The 19,705-nt window shown below is 36.3% G+C and overlaps 1 protein-coding gene across 2 annotated transcripts in view; it reads left to right on the plus strand.

Annotated features, from left to right (window-relative positions):
- LOC113416548 (sodium channel protein type 2 subunit alpha-like) overlaps positions 1-15,780 on the plus strand; it is an 83,288-nt gene extending 67,508 nt beyond the window's left edge. For both annotated transcript variants that reach the window (XM_026674510.2, XM_087949808.1), the window contains 7 exons: positions 268-390; positions 1,797-2,078; positions 4,424-4,477; positions 7,282-7,419; positions 9,467-9,571; positions 9,897-10,167; positions 13,535-15,780. In XM_026674510.2, the coding sequence (XP_026530295.2) occupies positions 268-390; positions 1,797-2,078; positions 4,424-4,477; positions 7,282-7,419; positions 9,467-9,571; positions 9,897-10,167; positions 13,535-14,727 (2,166 nt within the window). In that variant the 3' untranslated portion in view covers positions 14,728-15,780. The remainder of the gene's footprint in view (positions 1-267; positions 391-1,796; positions 2,079-4,423; positions 4,478-7,281; positions 7,420-9,466; positions 9,572-9,896; positions 10,168-13,534) is intronic.
- Positions 15,781-19,705: the final 3,925 nt, after the last annotated feature.

Below are 19,705 nucleotides of genomic sequence, written 5' to 3' on the forward strand. Positions count from 1 at the left end.
TTTAAGTCAGATCTGTTCTGAAGGCAAGCATCTAAGTGTATGAAAGGGGGAGCTATCAGGCACGTCACACATGTACCGCAATAAGAAACACTTAAGAGTCAGGCTTGATGGAACATAGTCTATGGGAATTTCGTTTCAGTTTTGTGTCCTTGGCCCATCCTTTCCAGGCAACGTAAAAGTCCATTTGGGGCCTGTAGAATCTTACTCAAAGTATGTTCTATGAATATCTGAACTTCCTTTCTTCTTCTTTTTTTTCTTTTGTTCCAGGTTTCATTGGTCAGTTTAATAGCCAATGCACTAGGCTATTCTGAACTAGGGGCCATTAAATCACTCCGAACACTAAGAGCATTGAGACCTTTAAGAGCTCTGTCACGATTTGAAGGAATGAGGGTGAGATGTTAAGAAATGAACCTGGAATTAATATTTTCATGAAATAAATCTGCTTCTGCAATATAAGCAGTGATGTATCAGAGCAGAAATGTTGAGCTTTTTTCCCACTACTATTTCATGCCATGGTCATAAGCACTTCCAAAATATTAAAAAAAAACTTTCTACCACCTTTTTTGAGATATCCCCCATAAATTGTTTAAGCCATTTTAGTGCTTCCATGATTAACATGTTGTGTTTCAAGTATTAGGACATTCTTCAGGTGTTAGGGATATGTATGTGAACATCAGTATCTATAGCTACAATACATGTATTTTGAATCACAAACATGTATTTTTTTTAAAACTCTCAAGATATTTATGTTGTATACACAGAAAATTAAAATTTTGAAGTTTTGATTATTCAAGTTAAGAAATATTGAAATTTTAAAAAAATATCCATTGAGGGATTCTACTCCGGTCTAAGGACTAGTAGATCAGCCAAATCTTTAAGTCCCTCTGGAACTCCATTGGGTAGAAGCTAGCCAGATCTCAGGGAACCTGATTCCAGAGAGCAGATATTACAACAGAGAAGGTACACCCTGGTCTTCATAGATAATACTATTTGATTAAAGGAACCCAGAGCATACAAACCAAGTCAGCTGAGATCAACTAGGCAGACTCATAATAGACAGGTGGTCACTCAAATAACCAGGCCCTCTGCCGTGTATGCCTTTGTAGGTCAATCACATCCAGAAGCAAAGTGGAACAGTTGAAGCTTCCAAGTGGTTTTTAAGAGACCAGAGTATATTGTACTAGTCAAGATTTAAGGTGACACAAGTGACTGGTTCGAGGGCCCTCTGATCCAGAAAAGGATGCAACTGTGCACCACATGGACCTCTGCAAGGACCTTCCTGGTCACAATTGCTGTCTGCTTTTGAAGCTATGAGTCTATGAAGACCCCTAGATTGGCTGCATTTAAACAAATGGCCATTCATCTCTCTCTAAATTGTTAGTTTGAGCTACATTGATTGTTGTCTTTTCTTGCCTCTTTATTGATTTCTTGAAGTCTGTGGCTTCATATATTTTGCATATTTATGTTCTTGTTCCATTATCACACATATATACATACTTTTTACTAGTGATGTTCTTGGTATGTAACCCTTTTCTTTCTTTTTTTTTCTCCCCAGTGCACTCAAATGTTATGATTCCATCTTACCAGGTTTTGGTTTTGGTTTTTACTTTCTGTAGCATTTAGTTTCTGTTTTGTCTTTTGAGTGGAAGGGTAAGCTTTAGCTTTCCTACTTTGACATGTGTATTATTTTCCATACAATCTCTTAATATAAGCAGCTTCAGTTGCAAAAAAAATAATAATCTAGGCCTTCTTCTCCTCCCCCTCCCTTTCCCCCCCCTCTTCAATATTTACCCTAGGTGGTTGTTAATGCCCTTATTGGAGCAATTCCCTCCATAATGAATGTGCTTCTGGTCTGTCTCATATTTTGGCTGATCTTTAGTATTATGGGGGTGAATCTCTTTGCTGGCAAGTTCTACCATTGTGTTAATACTACAACGGGTGAAATGTTCAACATCAGTGATGTCAACAATAAAACTGAATGCGATGAGCTAATACACAACAATCAGCAAGCCAGATGGAAAAACGTGAAAGTTAACTTTGATAACGTTGGGGCTGGTTATCTTGCTCTTCTTCAAGTTGTAAGTATTTTTCTTTCTACCCAACTGCCTATAAAAATAACTAGGGAAATCATCTAAGTTCATTACTTTTACTCTAAAGCTCCACATAAGTTCCTTGATACTTACTTGCTTGAATCAAGCTTCAGGATCAAAAAAGTTGCCTTTGATGAGATGGGTGATTATATATAGTAAATTTAATAAAAATAAATAAATGAAAGTAGTACTGAAGCTGTTGCATTACTACTTTATTGTTCCATGCTCACACCATTGTTCCATGTTGATGCTGGAATTTCTATAAGTAAAACAATTTCCTGATTTAAGCATGATCATGCTGTTTGATGATATTGCTCTCTAGATGCCATTCCAGGTTTATTATAAGAAAGTAGAAGCATTATAGGTGTGATCAATCTAGTGAAAATCCCTTCCTGGGGAGATTTGCTTGTAGAAGTTAAAGGCCAGGTTAGAAGCGGATGAATCAAAAAGAATAGAGTGATATATGGTAAGCCATTGTTTGAAATGATACAGTTCTGTGTCAATATTATAAGTATCTTTAGTGACTCCCACAGGAAATACAACAATGAGAAAATTCCAGTGGATCATGATGGTGGGATCCATATGTCTTTTCTACCATTATTAGGAAACTCCATTGATAAGGTGATCCTGGGCTGCTATGTAGCGACAATATACTCTTTCTACAGGCAAAGTCTTAAGGAAAAATGGAGTTCATACAATAGGGTTGCAAATATCCAATCATTGTTCTTGCTTGCACAAGATTAATTTATTATTAAGAAAAGATTGAGATCAGGTACACAGCATAAAGATTCATTGGTATTATTTGGTGATCCATCCACGCTTCTTATCTTGAAAACATATTCTGTTATCAGAATATTACTACTAACATATATTGATAGCTCTTCCTGTGGGAGTGAAGAGTGTTATTAATTTTATTCTCACAACTACAATACCTTTTTAGATAGGTTGGGCAAAGATAAAATAGTTGACTCAAGGTTATCCACTGGGACCTCTGTGGCTGAGAGAGACTTAATTTCCCTTGTCCAGATCCACTAATTCCATCACTACATCACAAATATATCAGTAAAATATAATAAACACATCAGTAGAGTGTAGTAAGTACACTAGTACAGGTGCACCAATTCTTATTGTTAGCTAAGCTCAGGAAGTAAATGCACCTTTGAGGGCATCTTTTAATTTCCCTTTGCGTTAGTTCCATCCAGTCCAGTATTATTGTACCAGCTCACATCTTCTTCTGTAACATATCAGCATGCAAAACTCCTTCCATTCCCCACCATCCAGTCAGAGCTGAAGAAGCTTGTTGGATGAGAAGGGAAATGTCTTCAAAGAAAAAACCAGAAAGTCTATTGCCACTTGAAAAAGCACTTTTGGGACAACCATGACCTGAATGACTGAGAATCTCCATAGACACTCCTCTGTTAAATGTTTACATCAATATTTCCTGCATTTATGCAGCAAAAATAGAGTCACTGCGTTTAATACTTTGTTTATTGGATTTAGACTTCAGAATTCCAGGTGGACTGCAAAATTTCATATGACCACTAGATAGCAGCATAGAAATCCAGACATCCCTAACTCTTTGCTGCCATTCAAGTCCAATTTGGATTGTTGCATTCAACAATCTTACACACTGTGAGGTGTACACAGAAGTAGAAGAAATGTTTTATTTCTGGAACAAACCATCCCGATGAATCTGTTGAATCATTCCAGATGAATTGTGGTTCCACAAAACCTGAATGTTTTGGTTGTTCCAGGCTTCAAAATGAAATCTGGGATTGATGAAGAGGACAAAGGCTTCACCCGTTTCTGCCCTTCTTCCTATAGCAGTTCCCTATGCTACATATTCATTGGCTCTTCTGTCATCTTCCTAGCAGTTTCCTTCACTCTGTCCTGTCAACTGCCTCCAATGTGCCCAGTGTATTATATCCCATCAGCTTGTCAGTTCCTGATCTTCCTAGCATCTTGTTATTTTCTCTTCAATGTCCCAACGTATATTCCACAGAATATACATATATTCTACAGAAGTGCCCACAAGCAGCTACTTCTGCCAGTGTTCCCATGCAATGTTGGTATTCTGCCAACCTTGCCCATTCAGCAACTTTGCAGTGTTTTTCTTCTCCTTATAGCTGCCAGTATCTTGGCTTTATCCTAGTTCCCCACACCTATGCCCTGAATAAAACAGAAGAAACACTTACATTTTGAATCATGCGCATTCCTAATATTTCCTCATGATTAAGTTACATTCCACTGATTTCAACAGGACTTTTTAAAGTAGGATTTTAAATCTGTTGCATCTCTTTCACTGAATTTTCACTCATTCTGATTCTGTTTAGGCTACTTTTAAAGGATGGATGGATATTATGTATGCAGCTGTTGATTCACGGGATGTAAGTAGCATTTCATATTCTATCTACCACAGATAATGTTTCTGGCTCATAACTGTGTATGTTGTATTTTAAAAACAATAATTTTTCCTTTACTAAAAATTGTATCTGTTAATAAAAATACTTAAAGCATTTCTGAGTTCCCATAATTGATAGAAAGTTTTACAGGGATGATGAACCAAAAGACATTTTCATTTAGTAGCTTGGTTCCAGTTTTGTCTTCCTACAGATGTAAAAGTTTCTGTTATCTGTGGAAGTTTTTGATAAAACATTTCTAAAATGGAATGAGATGAGAAGTGATCTCTGATGATTTCCCTTCTCCCTATTTTGGCCTCATTACCTCTGGAAATTTGGGAAGTATTAGGAGGGCCTCCAGAACTGCCAAGGATAGGAACTATAGATTGTAGTGGGAAAAATAAGACTATATGAAAACATGGCAGGTCCCTATCCTGAGTACATTGAATATGGGAGAATTTCTGCTTGATTAAAGTCTACTTTCACAGCATGGATAGAAACAGGAATAGATTCCTAATTTTCACTGAATTGTTGCATTACAAAAGAATTTGATTACTGGACTTCTGGTTTGAAGGGCTTCGGCGACAGACAGAAATCCGCGATCATGCGCGGTTTCTGTCTGGGCTCGCCGCTGAAGCGCCCGGAGCCGGCTGGTTTCGGGGCTAAGCCACCCCGTAGAGGTGGTGAAGAGGGGGGAGACCACCAGCAGGGTCGAGGAAAGCCGCATCTCTCCTCCTCAGCTGGCCATTACTCCCTTTCCCGAAGGCGGTTGCAGTGGTGGTCAGAAATGGCCACCACAAAGAAGAATTCGACCGGAAAAGAATGTGCAGGAGGAAGATAAGAAGTGAAAGTTTTGGCTGACTGGGCTAATTGTAAAAGCAACAACTAAGGTACCCTGGAATTTAAACTTACAAAAAATAACATTGCTCCCAAAGAAGACTCGGAAGCAGTGAAGGAAAGTGAAAAGGGAAAGGTTTGGCTTTTTTTCTTCTTCTCTCTCCTTCCCTATACTGACAACTAAGAGACTTAAATAAGAAATCGGAAAAATCCACTTTGACATCAATAGGCAATTAAGCTGAAAATAAAACAAAATGCCAAAGGGATAATAAAGATTTCTGGACATTAAAAACTTTTTTTTCATAAGCAGGAAGGGAGAGAAAAAGAATAAGGGCAGGATCTGGAAGAGGGAGGAGACTGCCTGGAATTAAAAAGAATCTAAAGTAAAACTTCAACAAGACTTCTAAAAGATACATTTTAACTGAAACTTTGCAACTAAATAGTAACTCCAGGAAGAGAAAGTGAAAAAAAGAAACAGCTTGCGTGTATTTGGATTATTTGGTGATCTTTGGATTTTTGGTTATTATATTTGAATGACTAAAATCAATCGGGTGGTTGTTTAAAAATTTATACAATGGCACCACTTCTGGATGAATTGAAAATGGAACTTAAAAAGTACAAGAAAGATGCACAAGAAGGGAAGGGTTCTTTTGGCTTCGTTTTTCAATTCTTAGAAATGGAGATTTGGAACTATGAGAAACAACAAGAAAAGACTGCAAAACAAGAAGACTGGGACAAAGAAGAAGCCATCTTTAATGAACAAGTAATTCTATGTGGGGAAGAAAAAGGAAAGGGGGGGGGGAAGAGAATGGAGAATTTAAGACTTAAAAAAACAACCAAAGAAAAGAAAAATTATTCGAAAAATAAGTATAATACTGGAAACCAACAGAAAAAGGGAATACAGAAGAGAGAAATAGAGGTAGAGAGACAAGGGGATAAAAGGGGGAGAGAGAAGAAGAGACGGAAGAGGGAAAGGAAAAGAAGTTACAAAGGACCGGAGCAAGATATAGAGAAACAGGACCTATTTAGAGATAATGGGTGAAAATCTAACTGAAAAAGGGATTCTGTAAAGGTACATAAGATTGTATTGTTATATTAGTAATAGAAATAACTTTAGAAAATTGGAAACAACGTATGATTAAAATGAGGGATAAAATAGTTAGTGTAATTTAGTGAAATGTTTGTGAATAAAATAAGTGAAATAAAATAAATGAGAAAATTGAATTAGGAAGGAACGGGAACATTTTAATTAGTTAATGTTTTATAAAATATAAGTGAAGGGGGGGAATTAACTATGGAAAGCTTATAATTGTTCCCATAGAAGTATGATATTTAATTGAAAAGTAATGCTAAAGATGTTAAGACTTTAATGAATATTAATATTAATGATAGAATTGAATTGGAATGAAATGCTGTTTTAATTATATACATTTATAATTTTTTTCTTTTTTTAAGAATACAGTGTGTATTTTAAGAATGTACCAAGCAGAATCCGAATGGAAGTTATGTATTATATTGAATGTTACAACTTTAGGGAAAAGATATAAAGGCATCATACTCCAATCAGTAACTACAGGAGAAATTTTGTTTAATGAGAAAAGATAATAGATAATTGAAATAGGACAGACAAAAAATATAAATACAATGATTTGAATTGAGATGAGATAATTAAAATAAAATTGAGAAAATTAAAAGAGGGGAGAAGCTATGCAGAAAATGTAAAATAGTAATAAGATATGGAATAGAATATAAAAATGAGCATGAACCTGAATTTGTGTCTGTACAAAGAAATGTAACCAGGGATTATGCTACTTTCAAAAAAGATGTTTTATTTGTATTTTTTTTCTCTTTGTGAAAACTCAAATAAAATTTACAAAAAAAAAAAAAAAAAGAATTTGATTACTGCCTGCCTTAAGTGATTGTACTAAGATACTGTATTGATTTGTGTCTTGTAGGTAGAAGAACAACCCTATTATGAGGATAATCTATATATGTATCTTTATTTTGTTATCTTCATCATCTTTGGATCATTTTTTACCCTAAACCTCTTCATCGGTGTCATTATAGATAATTTCAATCAGCAAAAAAAGAAGATAAGTATTTAAAGTGTTTGCTCTATGCTCTGGAAGTAAAATCTACAATAAAAAAATATATAAGAAACCCCCATAAAATGTTAAAACAATATATATTTAAATATATAAATACTACTATCTTGTCATCCCAAGTTTCCTGCTAGCTATACTAATGTCACCATTATTAGTTTATTTCTTTTTTTTACCTATAATCTTCCTCCCCAAACACATCTTCACTTTCAGCGCAGGAACCAACATGAAAGTAAAGAAATTAAATGTTTTTTTATGTACTGATTTACAAAACAGGGAAAAACATTAAGGAACTAAGAGTAGACAAAACTCATTTCTTCTAAATTATGTTACTATATTACATCTTTTCACTGGGGAGTGGGGGCGGTCCTGAGCATGATTCCAACACAACAACTTAAGTCGAGAAAGTGTAGTTTGTTCAAAGTTGTAGATTTATGGATGATGGGGTGAGATGGGGTCAGGACTTTATAATTCAGTGCAGCATGTGGTCTTATCTTGATGACCTTTACAATAAATTGCCTGTTTGTATTTGGAATATTAATTTCATGGTAGGAGAGTAGATGTATTTATTTAATAAGCATATTTATTATTCAAAATGATGATCAGGATGGGTAACAGCATAAAACCAAAACTAAAAAGGGATCAACAAATCAAAGCACAGTTAAACTAGACATATAAATGGTTGAATCAGAGAAAACACTAAAAGGAAATGAATTCTAACTCCTTTTCTAAAAGCAGAAGGAGAAGAGGGGCTGAAGACAACTCCTAAGAGATCCATGAAAGACCCTGTTCACTCACATAACTGAGGGGAGGGGACGTGTTTTAAATAAGGGTATCCATAAAAGGCATCTCCTGCAGATCTTAAAATCCAAACAAGTTCATAACAAGAAAGGTTCCTAACAGATCATTAGGACCTAAACCATTCAGCATATTAAAAATTAAACTCTTATGTGGTAAATTCTGCCCATAGGATAGCTGAAACTAATGCAGTTTAACAATAAAGTTGCTGCATTTTACATTAATTGCTTTGGGACAAAGATTGTTTCACACACGGCATATTGCAGTACTCTAAACACAACCAAGACATAAATAATTGTGCCTGTGTTTAAGCTTTACCGAAAGGTTGCTTGCTTGGTACAGCAGGCATAATTCTGCAAACATGCTTCTTGGCACTGGGGATACAAAGACAGGTGTGGAGAAAGACTTTCCTAGATTATAAACCTGGTCTTTCAGGAAGTGTTTAGCCAATCCTGCTCTAACTTCTTAAATTTATTCTACAATATTCTATATTTATAAATGTTCCCTGGACAGCTAACAAAACTATATTTCAGAAATTAAAACAATGAAATCATTGCAGCAATTCTATTAAAACGATCCAATAGCAAAACTAGAGAAAAGAGAAACCTTTAATTCTTCTTCCACTTTCTACTAAGGGCCATGGTGGCACAGTGGTTAGAATGCAGTGCTGCAGGCTACTTCTGCTGACTGTTGACTGCCAGCAGTTCAACAGTTCGATTCTCATTGGTTCAAGGTTGGAAGCCTTCCATCCTTCTGAGGTTGGTAAAATGAGGACCCAAATTGTTGGGGGCAATATGCTTGCTCTGTAAACCGCTTAGAGAGGGCTATAAAGCATTGTGAAGTGGTATATAAATCAAAGTGCTATTGCTATTGCTACTACCAAATATAGACCAGCAAAAATGGTTATATATTCTTTGATCTCATAGCCAAAAAAGAAATCTTACCTTGTGAACCTACTGTCCATATTTTGAAGGGCAAGGTCAGATTTAAAAAGTTATTCACTGTATAATATATTAAACAGAAACAATTTCTTAAGACTCTTCCAGGCCTTAAACTTCAAACCAGTTCTTTTTATTTGGCCTAGAAATAGACGCAGGCCAGTGAATATGATATGATATTGGAGTAATGCGGAATTGTGATAATGTAGTATTATTATCAATGGATTAAAACGTGTTTCCCCATCATTACATAAATCAGTCTGCAAACATGTTGCGTAACTAGATTTGGTTTATTTCTTTACTTTGGAGGACAAGACATTTTTATGACAGAGGAACAGAAAAAATATTACAATGCAATGAAAAAGCTGGGTTCCAAAAAACCACAAAAGCCGATACCAAGACCAGGGGTAAGGATTTCTATTTTTTATATTTTCTACTCTCAGTTCACGCTTTATAACTCTTAACATCTTATTTAAAATAATATAGAATGCACTTACTGTAATGGTATGTGGGCAATGAAATGCTTGAAATTGTAGGGTGTGTTATCAAATTTAGGATTTTGATTCAAGGTTTGATTTTTTTGTTTTCTTTTGTTTTCTCCCACTTAGTATAGTCATCCATTCCCAAAAGGGCATGAACATTAGTAAAACAAACGATAAAGGAAAAATAATCCAATGCTAAAGAAAACTATTTTTGCAATATTAATATTTTTTTTATTTTTTGTTTTTACAGAATAAATTTCAAGGATTAGTTTTTGACTTTGTAACCAAACAAGCCTTTGACATCAGCATCATGATTCTTATTTGCCTTAATATGGTCACCATGATGGTTGAAACAGATGACCAAAGTAAAGAAATGGAAATTATTTTATCCAGGATTAACTTGGTATTCATAATTCTTTTCACTGGAGAATGTATACTCAAACTGATTTCACTTCGTTATTATTATTTTACCATTGGCTGGAATATTTTTGATTTTGTCGTTGTAATTCTCTCCATTGTAGGTAAGAACCATTTGTTTCCAAAAATAAATAATAGCTAAACTCATTTACTAAATTGCATTTGATTTCTAATTCAGTAATAGGTTTGTGATCTAATTCACTAAAATTGTGTACTAATTTTTTAGATTCCTGATTCAGTAATAGTTTGTTCTATATATAATTCAAACAATAGTTAATAGTAATTGGCAAAAATTGGCAAATATAAGCATGACCAATATGATATATTGAAACACATAGAAAAATGCCATACTTCACATACAGACTTTTGCTGAATTTAAGTGCAATCAAGATAAATTCATGGAGGACAGGGTTGCTAGCAGTTGTATACTATCACCTGAATCATAGGCAGTTTATCTTAAATTGGCAGCTTCTGGCAAACAATAATGGAAAGTTATTACTTGATGCATCTTATTGTATAGAGAGAGATTGGATACACACACACACACACACACACACACACACACACACACACACACATATATATATATATATATATTCTGATTTATAATATATATATTATTATAATATATAATATATAATAATTATATAATATATAATTAATATATATTATATATATATATACATAATATATATATATGGATCTTTGGTTATTCAGGTTTTCTCCCGCGTAAAATTGGAAGTATCTAGGCGACGTTTCGATGAATCGGCTGCCCCAAAATCAAATCTGAAACCACTGTAAAAGCCTGACTCACAGATGAACACTATACAGAAGCCTGATGATGGCAGATGAGATTCTGCCGAAACGTTGCTACAACTTTAAAAGCACAACTACAATGAATACATACATACATACATACATACATACATACATACATATATATATATATATATATATATATATATATATATATCCAATAAGATGCATCAAGCAATAACTTTCCATTATTGTTTGCAGGAAGCTGCCAATTTAAGATAAACTACCTATGATTCAGGTGATAGAATACAACTGCTAGCATATATATATATATGTATATATATAAAGCTGAATATATACAAAGCTGAATACCATATATGTATATACATATATATATATGGCCTTCAGCTTTGTTCGGAATATTTTCACGTCATTATAGTTGTGCTTTTAAAGTTGTAGCAACGTTTCAGCAGAATCTCATCTGCCATCATCAGGCTTCTTCAGATGAGATTCTGCTGAAACGTTGCTACAACTTTAAAAGCACAACTATAATGACGTGGAAAATACCCGAACAAAGCTGAAGGCCATACATGTAAGTACCATGAAAACTTAAGAAAACATATATATATATATATATATATATATATATATATATATATATATATATATATTCCCAGAATATTATATACATATTCCATAGGCCATCACTCTGATCCAACAAAGCTCTTAATATAGTTAATAATCAAGTATAAAGGTTGAGAATTCTCCTTTCCCTTCTCATATGCTGTAATTCTTAAATTACATCTGGCTTCTGGTCAACCATAATTTGCCAGAACACCTGATAGGTAGATCTTACAATCCAATTAAACAGCATGTCTTAAAGAGCATTAAGTAAATCAGAGGACAGGTAAAAGGAAAATCTGTGATTAGGCATTATATTGAGTCAGCTCATGCTACAGGCAATTGCAATTTTATAGTAAGAGTTAAAAGGGATATGAAGAGCATGCAAGAGACAAAATAGCGGTTTAAATCTTCATTTATTATTGGGGTTTTTGGGGTGCCTCAGTTTGGATTCCTAGGGACTGCCTGGACAAGGCCCTGCAGATTTTTTGGCAAGATTTTAGAAGTGGTTTGCCCTTGCTAACTTCCTAGGGCTGAAAGCAAAAGACTGGCCCAAGGTCACCCAGTTGGTTTTGTTCCTAAGATGAAACTAGAACTAATGGTCCTAGGTTCTGTCTTAGTGTCCTAACCACTACACCAAACTGATTCTCTCTGTGTTGGTGGACACTATTTAAAGAGAGTCTGAAATACATTGAACAGAAATTATGTGAAGTATTGAAGTTCCAGTTTGCTCTCGAGCACCTCCTTACATATCATCATGGGTTTTTTTTTATGGTTTTCTTGGTTTTTTAAAAGATCCTTTGCTTTTTTTTTTAATTGGAGATTCCATGCTGCAAGGCAAAAGAAGCATAATCTGTACTTCTAATCTAATGCAAGGAATAGCCCTTGCTAAAATCTCAGCAATGGTGGTGACTATAGCCAGCGCCTTGCTTGAAAGTATGTTCCTCTGCCTAGAAGAAAGACAAAGATCATCTGAGAGGGTAGGGAGGACTGTGGGGTATTTTGTGATTGATGTTGTAAGTTTTGTCAGGTACAACTACATCCTCAGTGGATGATATGGTAGTAACTAACTAATCTTGGCTGACTTCAAAAGCTAAGAAGGATTGATTTTATTTAGAAGGAAATCCCAGGGTTCTAGGCTAAACTAAATAATAATAATAATAATAATAATAATAATAATAATAATAATAATAATAATAATAATAATAATAATAATAATAATAATAATAATAATAATACCTCTGAAAAAATAATACAGTGGTTCTGTAATATTGCCAAGAAAACTTTGTGAATGTTATCCCAAAGAATTGGGCAAAATATGAAGGTATTTCTATGTATGAAATAAATCCAAGAATCAAAAGTTTGTCTCTTTATCTAACCTCAACAGATATTGTTTATACAGCAATCAAAGTTTTCTAATAGAAAAATTTAAAATTACAGACTAGCGAACCTGTAAAGATATTTAATGTAGTAGCTGGAATAGTAAAGTGTATAATGGGCCAGAACACACAGTTGTAGTTGATTGGTTGGAGAGTGGAGGGGGGAGGGCTCCTTTATGAGGCCATCTACATTATGATTGGTTGCTGGGGGAGTTTCCCTTTTTCCCACCTTTTTCTTCTGTGTGCTTTATATGCTGTACTGTGATTTTCCTCATGATTTACTTCATGATGTAGCGAGGTGCCTGACTATCCTGTTTACTGTAAATATAAATGTAAAATTATATAAAACTACAAGTTCATGTCAGCATCTCTGACTCTATTTGGACACTGGTTGTGCAATTCCCTGACAGAGCCAAATAATTTTTACACATTTTCTTATGTTTGCAAATCAATTGTTTTAGAATTTGCCTAAGATAATGAAGATTAACAGTCTTAATTTTTCTTAACTGTTAAGTTTATTGCTTGTTAATTTTTTTCAACATGCCAGCATCTAATCAATATGTTTCCTTTGGACTTACATAGCAGTTTATATTTAGTAATCATTTAAAATATTTTAATTTTCATGTGTGCTTAATGCCCAGCTTCTGCTTTATAAAGTAAAGAGAAATAATGGGTGCTGTAAAAATGTCACTTTAAATTTTTTTTCCTTTTGCAGGAATGTTCCTTGCAGAAATTATTGAGAAATATTTTGTATCACCTACTCTGTTCAGAGTGATCCGACTTGCCAGGATAGGTCGAATCCTGCGTCTAATTAAGGGTGCAAAAGGGATCCGCACCCTACTTTTTGCCTTGATGATGTCTCTCCCTGCCTTGTTTAACATCGGTCTCCTCCTTTTCCTGGTCATGTTCATCTATGCCATATTTGGAATGTCCAACTTTGCCTACGTGAAGAGAGAAGTTGGCATTGATGACTTGTTCAATTTCGAAACTTTTGGCAACAGCATGCTCTGCCTCTTTCAGATCACCACCTCTGCTGGCTGGGATGGCTTGCTAGCGCCCATCCTGAACAGCGGGCCTCCAGACTGCGACCCTGAGATAGACCATCCGGGTAGCTCAGTCAAGGGAGACTGTGGCAATCCTTCGGTTGGGATTTTCTTCTTTGTCAGCTACATTATCATCTCATTTTTAGTTGTAGTCAACATGTATATTGCTGTCATTTTGGAGAACTTCAGTGTGGCTACTGAAGAAAGTGCTGAACCTCTGAGTGAGGATGATTTTGAGATGTTCTATGAAGTCTGGGAAAAGTTCGATCCAGATGCATCCCAATTTATAGAATATAGTAAACTTTCTGATTTTGCTGCTTCGTTGGATCCTCCTCTTCTGATTGCCAAACCAAACAATGTTCAGCTAATTTCGATGGACCTGCCCATGGTGAGTGGTGATAGAATCCACTGCCTCGACATCTTGTTTGCCTTTACAAAGCGTGTCTTGGGAGAAAGCGAAGAAATGGATTTACTCAGAGTGCAAATGGAAGACCGCTTCATGGCAGCCAATCCATCCAAAGTTTCATACGAACCAATCACCACCACATTAAAGCGAAAGCAGGAGGAGGTGTCCGCTACCATCATCCAGCGGGCTTTTAAGCGTTTCCTTCTAAAACTGAAAGTTAAAAAAGTAACTTCTATGTATAATAAAGAAAAATGCAGAGATGGAGAGGTCCTACCAATCAAAGACGTGACCTCTGATAGGTTTAATGGGAATTCCAGTCCAGAGAAAACAGATGAGAGCTCCTCAACCACGTCTCCCCCTTCCTATGATAGCGTTACTAAGCCAAACGAAGAGAAATACGAAAAGGGCAAAACAGACAAAGACTTTAAAGGGAAAGATATAAAGATCAGCAAAAAGTGAAAACCGATCATTTGTATTATTTGTTCTTCAACTTGTTTACAGCCATTGAAGGGGATGTATTTGTCAGCAAAGCTCCACTGGGGAGTTATGCTAAACTGTCAGCGTTTATAAATATATTACGTGTATATCTATGTATAGATATAGACATACACAGATATGTCTCTATATAGATATGTACGCTATCTTTCAAGGTTAGTGCCTATAACAAGACAGTGACCCCCCTCTAATCACCGGACCTTAACTCTGGAAAAAGGAGCGGAAGCCTCCTGCTCAGCATAAAGTGGGCAAAGTTAATCACACGTTCAGCAAGTTACAAGACACTTAATTCAGTAAGTGTTCTCACTGCGTGTTCTTCAGCAGCCGCATTCGCCATATTTTCGCGCGCGCGCACACACACAGTATAGGTGAATTTATCATTAAAAATAAAAACAATCCGCAGGGTGTTTATATGTGACTATTTTTGTAAGTGGGGTTTCTGTTGTGGTGGGAGGGAAGGGGTGGGGGAACCAGGACCAGGTACTCCACTGTCTAATTCTCTATAAACCTTCAGACGAGGGAAGCAGTTTGCTCGAAGAGATGCTGCGCGTTCCTAGATGGTGCATGGAACCCTTGTGGCGTCATCCAGCACAGGTTTTCACTGTTTTGCTGTTTCAGCTTGGAGCAATTTTATACTTTCTGTTAAGAGGCAACCTCTTATCCCTACTATTTATATCAATTCCAAGATGCATTATTTTTTATGCTGGTTACCAAATCAGAAAGAGTGCACATGCACATACTTGTGTTTGTGCCTGTGTGCAAGCACACGTGTACACAAACAGACATACAAGTAGTATCTTAGTCCTAGGGATTTGTCTCAACCCAGTCCCTTTGCCTAAGATAGGATTATCTTTGCACTGAACAATCACTTAGGTCACAGGTTAATTCCTAATACACTGCAGCAGATAGGAACAAGGAATATACACAAATGTCCTTTGTCGGAAGTGTCTGTTGATTCAAGGTAACAGTCAAAATGTTCAGAGGAGAAAAATAGTGAACGAAAATGCCCTGAAAGAATGGACAAAAAAAAATAGGATTCTATTTTGTCTTAAAGTACTGCGTAATCAGCTGCTCTCTGTATAGCATCTGCCTACATTCTTTTTAAAAAATAATACTGCTACAGGTATAAGTTTAAAGACCTGTTTGTACATATTTGAGCCTACAATTGTTCTGGACACAATGTTATTTCTGCAAACATATGCCCTGGCAGGCCTAGCTTGCAAACTATTGATAAATCCTTGTATTCTGTGCCATTATAGATAATTTGGAAGGTGGCGAAGCCTGTGAATATTGCCATTGTTACCAGTGTGCTGTGATCCTTCTACCAGTTACCTTTGTTTTCTATAGGAAGTGCTGAATGAAAGCGGTTCTTCCTATCACTGAATTATATGGTTTGCAGTTATTAATCACTTTTCTTTTTAGCTTTTTGAAATTTGAAGTGGCTACTCAATGGTGCAGACCAAGGCTATATATGGAACAATGCAAGCTGTTTAACCTGTTGACAGTGCGATTAGCATATATAAATAATGTAAAAAAATAAAGCAGTATCGATGTACATAAACTACATCTGTGCTTTTTTAGTTTTCATGTTTTGTTTTATTTTCATTGTATCTTTCAACTGAGCTTTCCACAGTACTAAAATAAAAATATATAAAAAATAATGACTATTTGTTCATTTCTTTGTTTAATGACACATTCCACATTGATGCCTCTGTATGAAGAAATTGTGCTCAAGCTAAGAGAGCTTAAATGCTAGTGATTTATAACACTGCCGTATCAGTGAGGATAAATTATAACGTTCTTGTCAGTGTTGCTTGGATGACACCGAAACCACTGATTTGAAAGTTCTAGTAAAGCTGACTGTCACCGACAATTGGCAAATTTCCCTTCATTCCTTTGATCATTTTAGTTCTTTCTTTTGTTGCTGGAGCAAAAGAAGCACACTACACTCTTCATACTACTAAAATGCTGCAGTGGGGGGAAAAAACATGTGTTGTTCCTATTTATTTGATTAGAGAATAAGCCAAATAAAGATGGAGTGGTTACTTGTGCAGCATGGTTTCTTTTGTGTCCCAGTTCAGGTATTGTAAGTCTCTGACTTACAATAGTTTGTTTAGTGACCATTCAAAGTCACAGGGGCAATGAAAAATGTGACTTATGACTGCTTTTTCCACACTTAAGGCTGTTGCAGCACCCCCATGGCCACATTATCGACGCTTGGCCACTGACTCATTTTTATGACGGTTGCAGTGTCCTGGGATCATGTGATCACCTTTTGCAACTTTCTGACAAACTAAGTCAAATAGAGAAGCAAAGATTCGCTGAACAACCATGTTACTAACTTTACAGTGATTCACTTAACAGCTGGGCAAGAAAGTTCGTAAAATGGGACAAAACAACTGTCTCGCTTAGCAACCTAAATTTTGGGCTCAATTGTGGTCATAAGTCAAGGACTACCTGTCTTGCACCTACACATGGAAACATTTCCTCTGAAGGAGCAGGACTACAACTTTGGGGTCCTTGTTGATTCATGCTGATAAGTGGAAGCCGTGACCAGGAAAGCGGGGGCAGTCTTTTCCACAATTCTGATTGATATACCCATTGCAGCTTTACAGGAGCAGATAGTATGTGGGAATGACCTTGGGACACAACAGGAAGAGCCACAGACTGGACAACTCTCATATAAAAGATTTCTTATCCCACAGAAGGGGGATGGCATGGGAAATGTTCAAAAGGGAGCCTCCCTACTTTTCTGGACAGTAAAAAAAAGAAAGAAGGAAGAAGTGTTGCAAGAAGCTGTTAATGTAATCTTGCCGTAAAACTAGAGTAGTACTTATGGTTGTGCTCCTCAAAGATAATCAGGAGGACTTAATCAAGTGATATGTTCTCCTTACCACCCATATGGATTATTGCAATCCATTCTACAGGAGGGTTTTTTAAAAAGACCATTGCAGAAACGGCAATTAGTTTCCAAAGCAGTAATCTGCTAACTGGTGGGCACATGTCACGAATGCACATTAATCCCTATGCTATAGGTCCTGAGTTGGCTTCTAGATGCAGTCAAAGTGCAAGTTCTGATTAATAAAGCCCTATGTGGCTTTGAGCTACAGGAGTCTATTTTCCAACCTGAATTGACCCACCGGACTTGTTTGTTCCAGGAGAAGCTGCTGACAGTAGTTCACTTCCATGAAGTGGGAAAAGCCAAGATACAGAATACAGTTGGGCTGCTTTTCTGTGATAGCACCTGCTTTTTGGAGCAGCGTCTTGGTTGAGTTCAGTCTGGCCTCTTCACGGTGTCATTTTGGAAGATGCTGAAAATGAAGCTCTTCCAATGAAACTTGTAGTGTTAAGCAGCAGCCATTTCGGGGTTGGGGTAGTGGTGGATTTGCTGGTTTTAGCTTTGATTTGGTTATGTTTATGAAATTATGTTATATTATGCTTTAATTTATGTGCCTTTATTAATTGCTGGTGTCAGGAGTGAAAGATCACGTCCACAAGGGGAGGTCCAATTAAATTGATTTACTGCTAATCATATGTACAAGAATCTTCTCAACTAATGGTTGATTTACTGCTAACCATATGTACAAGAATCTTCTCAACTAATGGTTAACACCTACTTGGGGTTAGATAAAGATTAACAGAATTTAAGGTAGATTGAACTTCATTCCATTGAGACTCACAGGGATTCTTGGCTGATCTCTCTTTTAACTCCACCTCCAGTTCCATTTCTTCTACAGTTGGAGTTTCTTGAGGATTACATTGGATTGCAAGTTGAATGGACAAATGAATGAAGCCCATTGTACCACTATTGTCACTGGGAACAGTAGCAAATACAATGATGAAAGATATAAATGTCAAATATCATTCTCTTATGCTGTGATTTAATTTTAAGCAGCCCAACCACAAAATTACCAAGATATTTTTCACTGTGCTAAAGTCAAGTTCCCTTTCCTTCTCAATATGCAAAACCACAAAATGCAAGCATCCACTGACAGAAATTCTACAATTGACTTCCAGTTGTGTTAATTCATTATCATTCATTTGTTTATTCTGGATCTTACTGAAAATCATTATTTGCCACTTGCTGTTGCATTTCAAATGAGGGTTTGAATGAATCCATGCTGATTTATTCTGAAGTAATCCTCAGAACCCACAAGCAATTTTCAATGCATGGTGCTGCTCTGTTGATTTATCTTTACTCCTATAAATTCAAGCATTTTGACCTTGGTAAAAACATGCTACAGTCAGCATCATAGAGGGAATAAAGATACTGCAGTGAACTGAAATGCATTACCATCTCCCTGGAGAAAAGGCCTTTACATCCATCTCAACCACAGGAAGCAGGTTAAATAAGTAAGTAGGAAGGAAGGTGTCATGAATAATTTACAGCTGGGGGAATTCTGGGAGTTGAAGTCCACACATCTTCAAGCTGCCAAGGTTGAAAAATACTGATTTAAACCACACTGCCTTAATTTGAAACTTCAAAATTATGCTTTTTCCTGGGTGGGAAAACATATATGTGGGTGCAGAACAAAGAAACGGAGTTATTCCAGATAGCCAGGGGGTGGGATTCCATCGGTATAACAATCAGTTCAGTGATTATGCACTTAGTACATGCTCTCCACCTTTAAACCAGCACTAATACTTACCTTCCACAGCAGTGTCTGTGAAGAAAACAGCGGAGGCACGGCAAACCACTCTGCCGCGCGAATCAGCTGTGCTCTAAACAAAGGAAGTAAAGGAAGTAAAGAGCAGGGACGGGTGGGCAGGCCCACATGCTCGTCACAGCAAAATGGCAGCTGATCTTCAGAGCAAGGGGTTCTCCCGAACTGATCTGAATCCCACCCCTTGCAGATAGCCATAAGGCCAAGAAATAACAACCAGAACAACAAAGCCAGGTTGGCCCTGAGAAGTGCTGGAAAAACTTCAGTAAAACTCCAGC

The sequence above is a fragment of the Notechis scutatus genome, chromosome 1 (assembly GCF_049901735.1).
Source record: "Notechis scutatus isolate UNSWTSFEM ecotype Mainland chromosome 1, rNotScu1.2, whole genome shotgun sequence".
NCBI lineage: Eukaryota > Metazoa > Chordata > Lepidosauria > Squamata > Elapidae > Notechis > Notechis scutatus.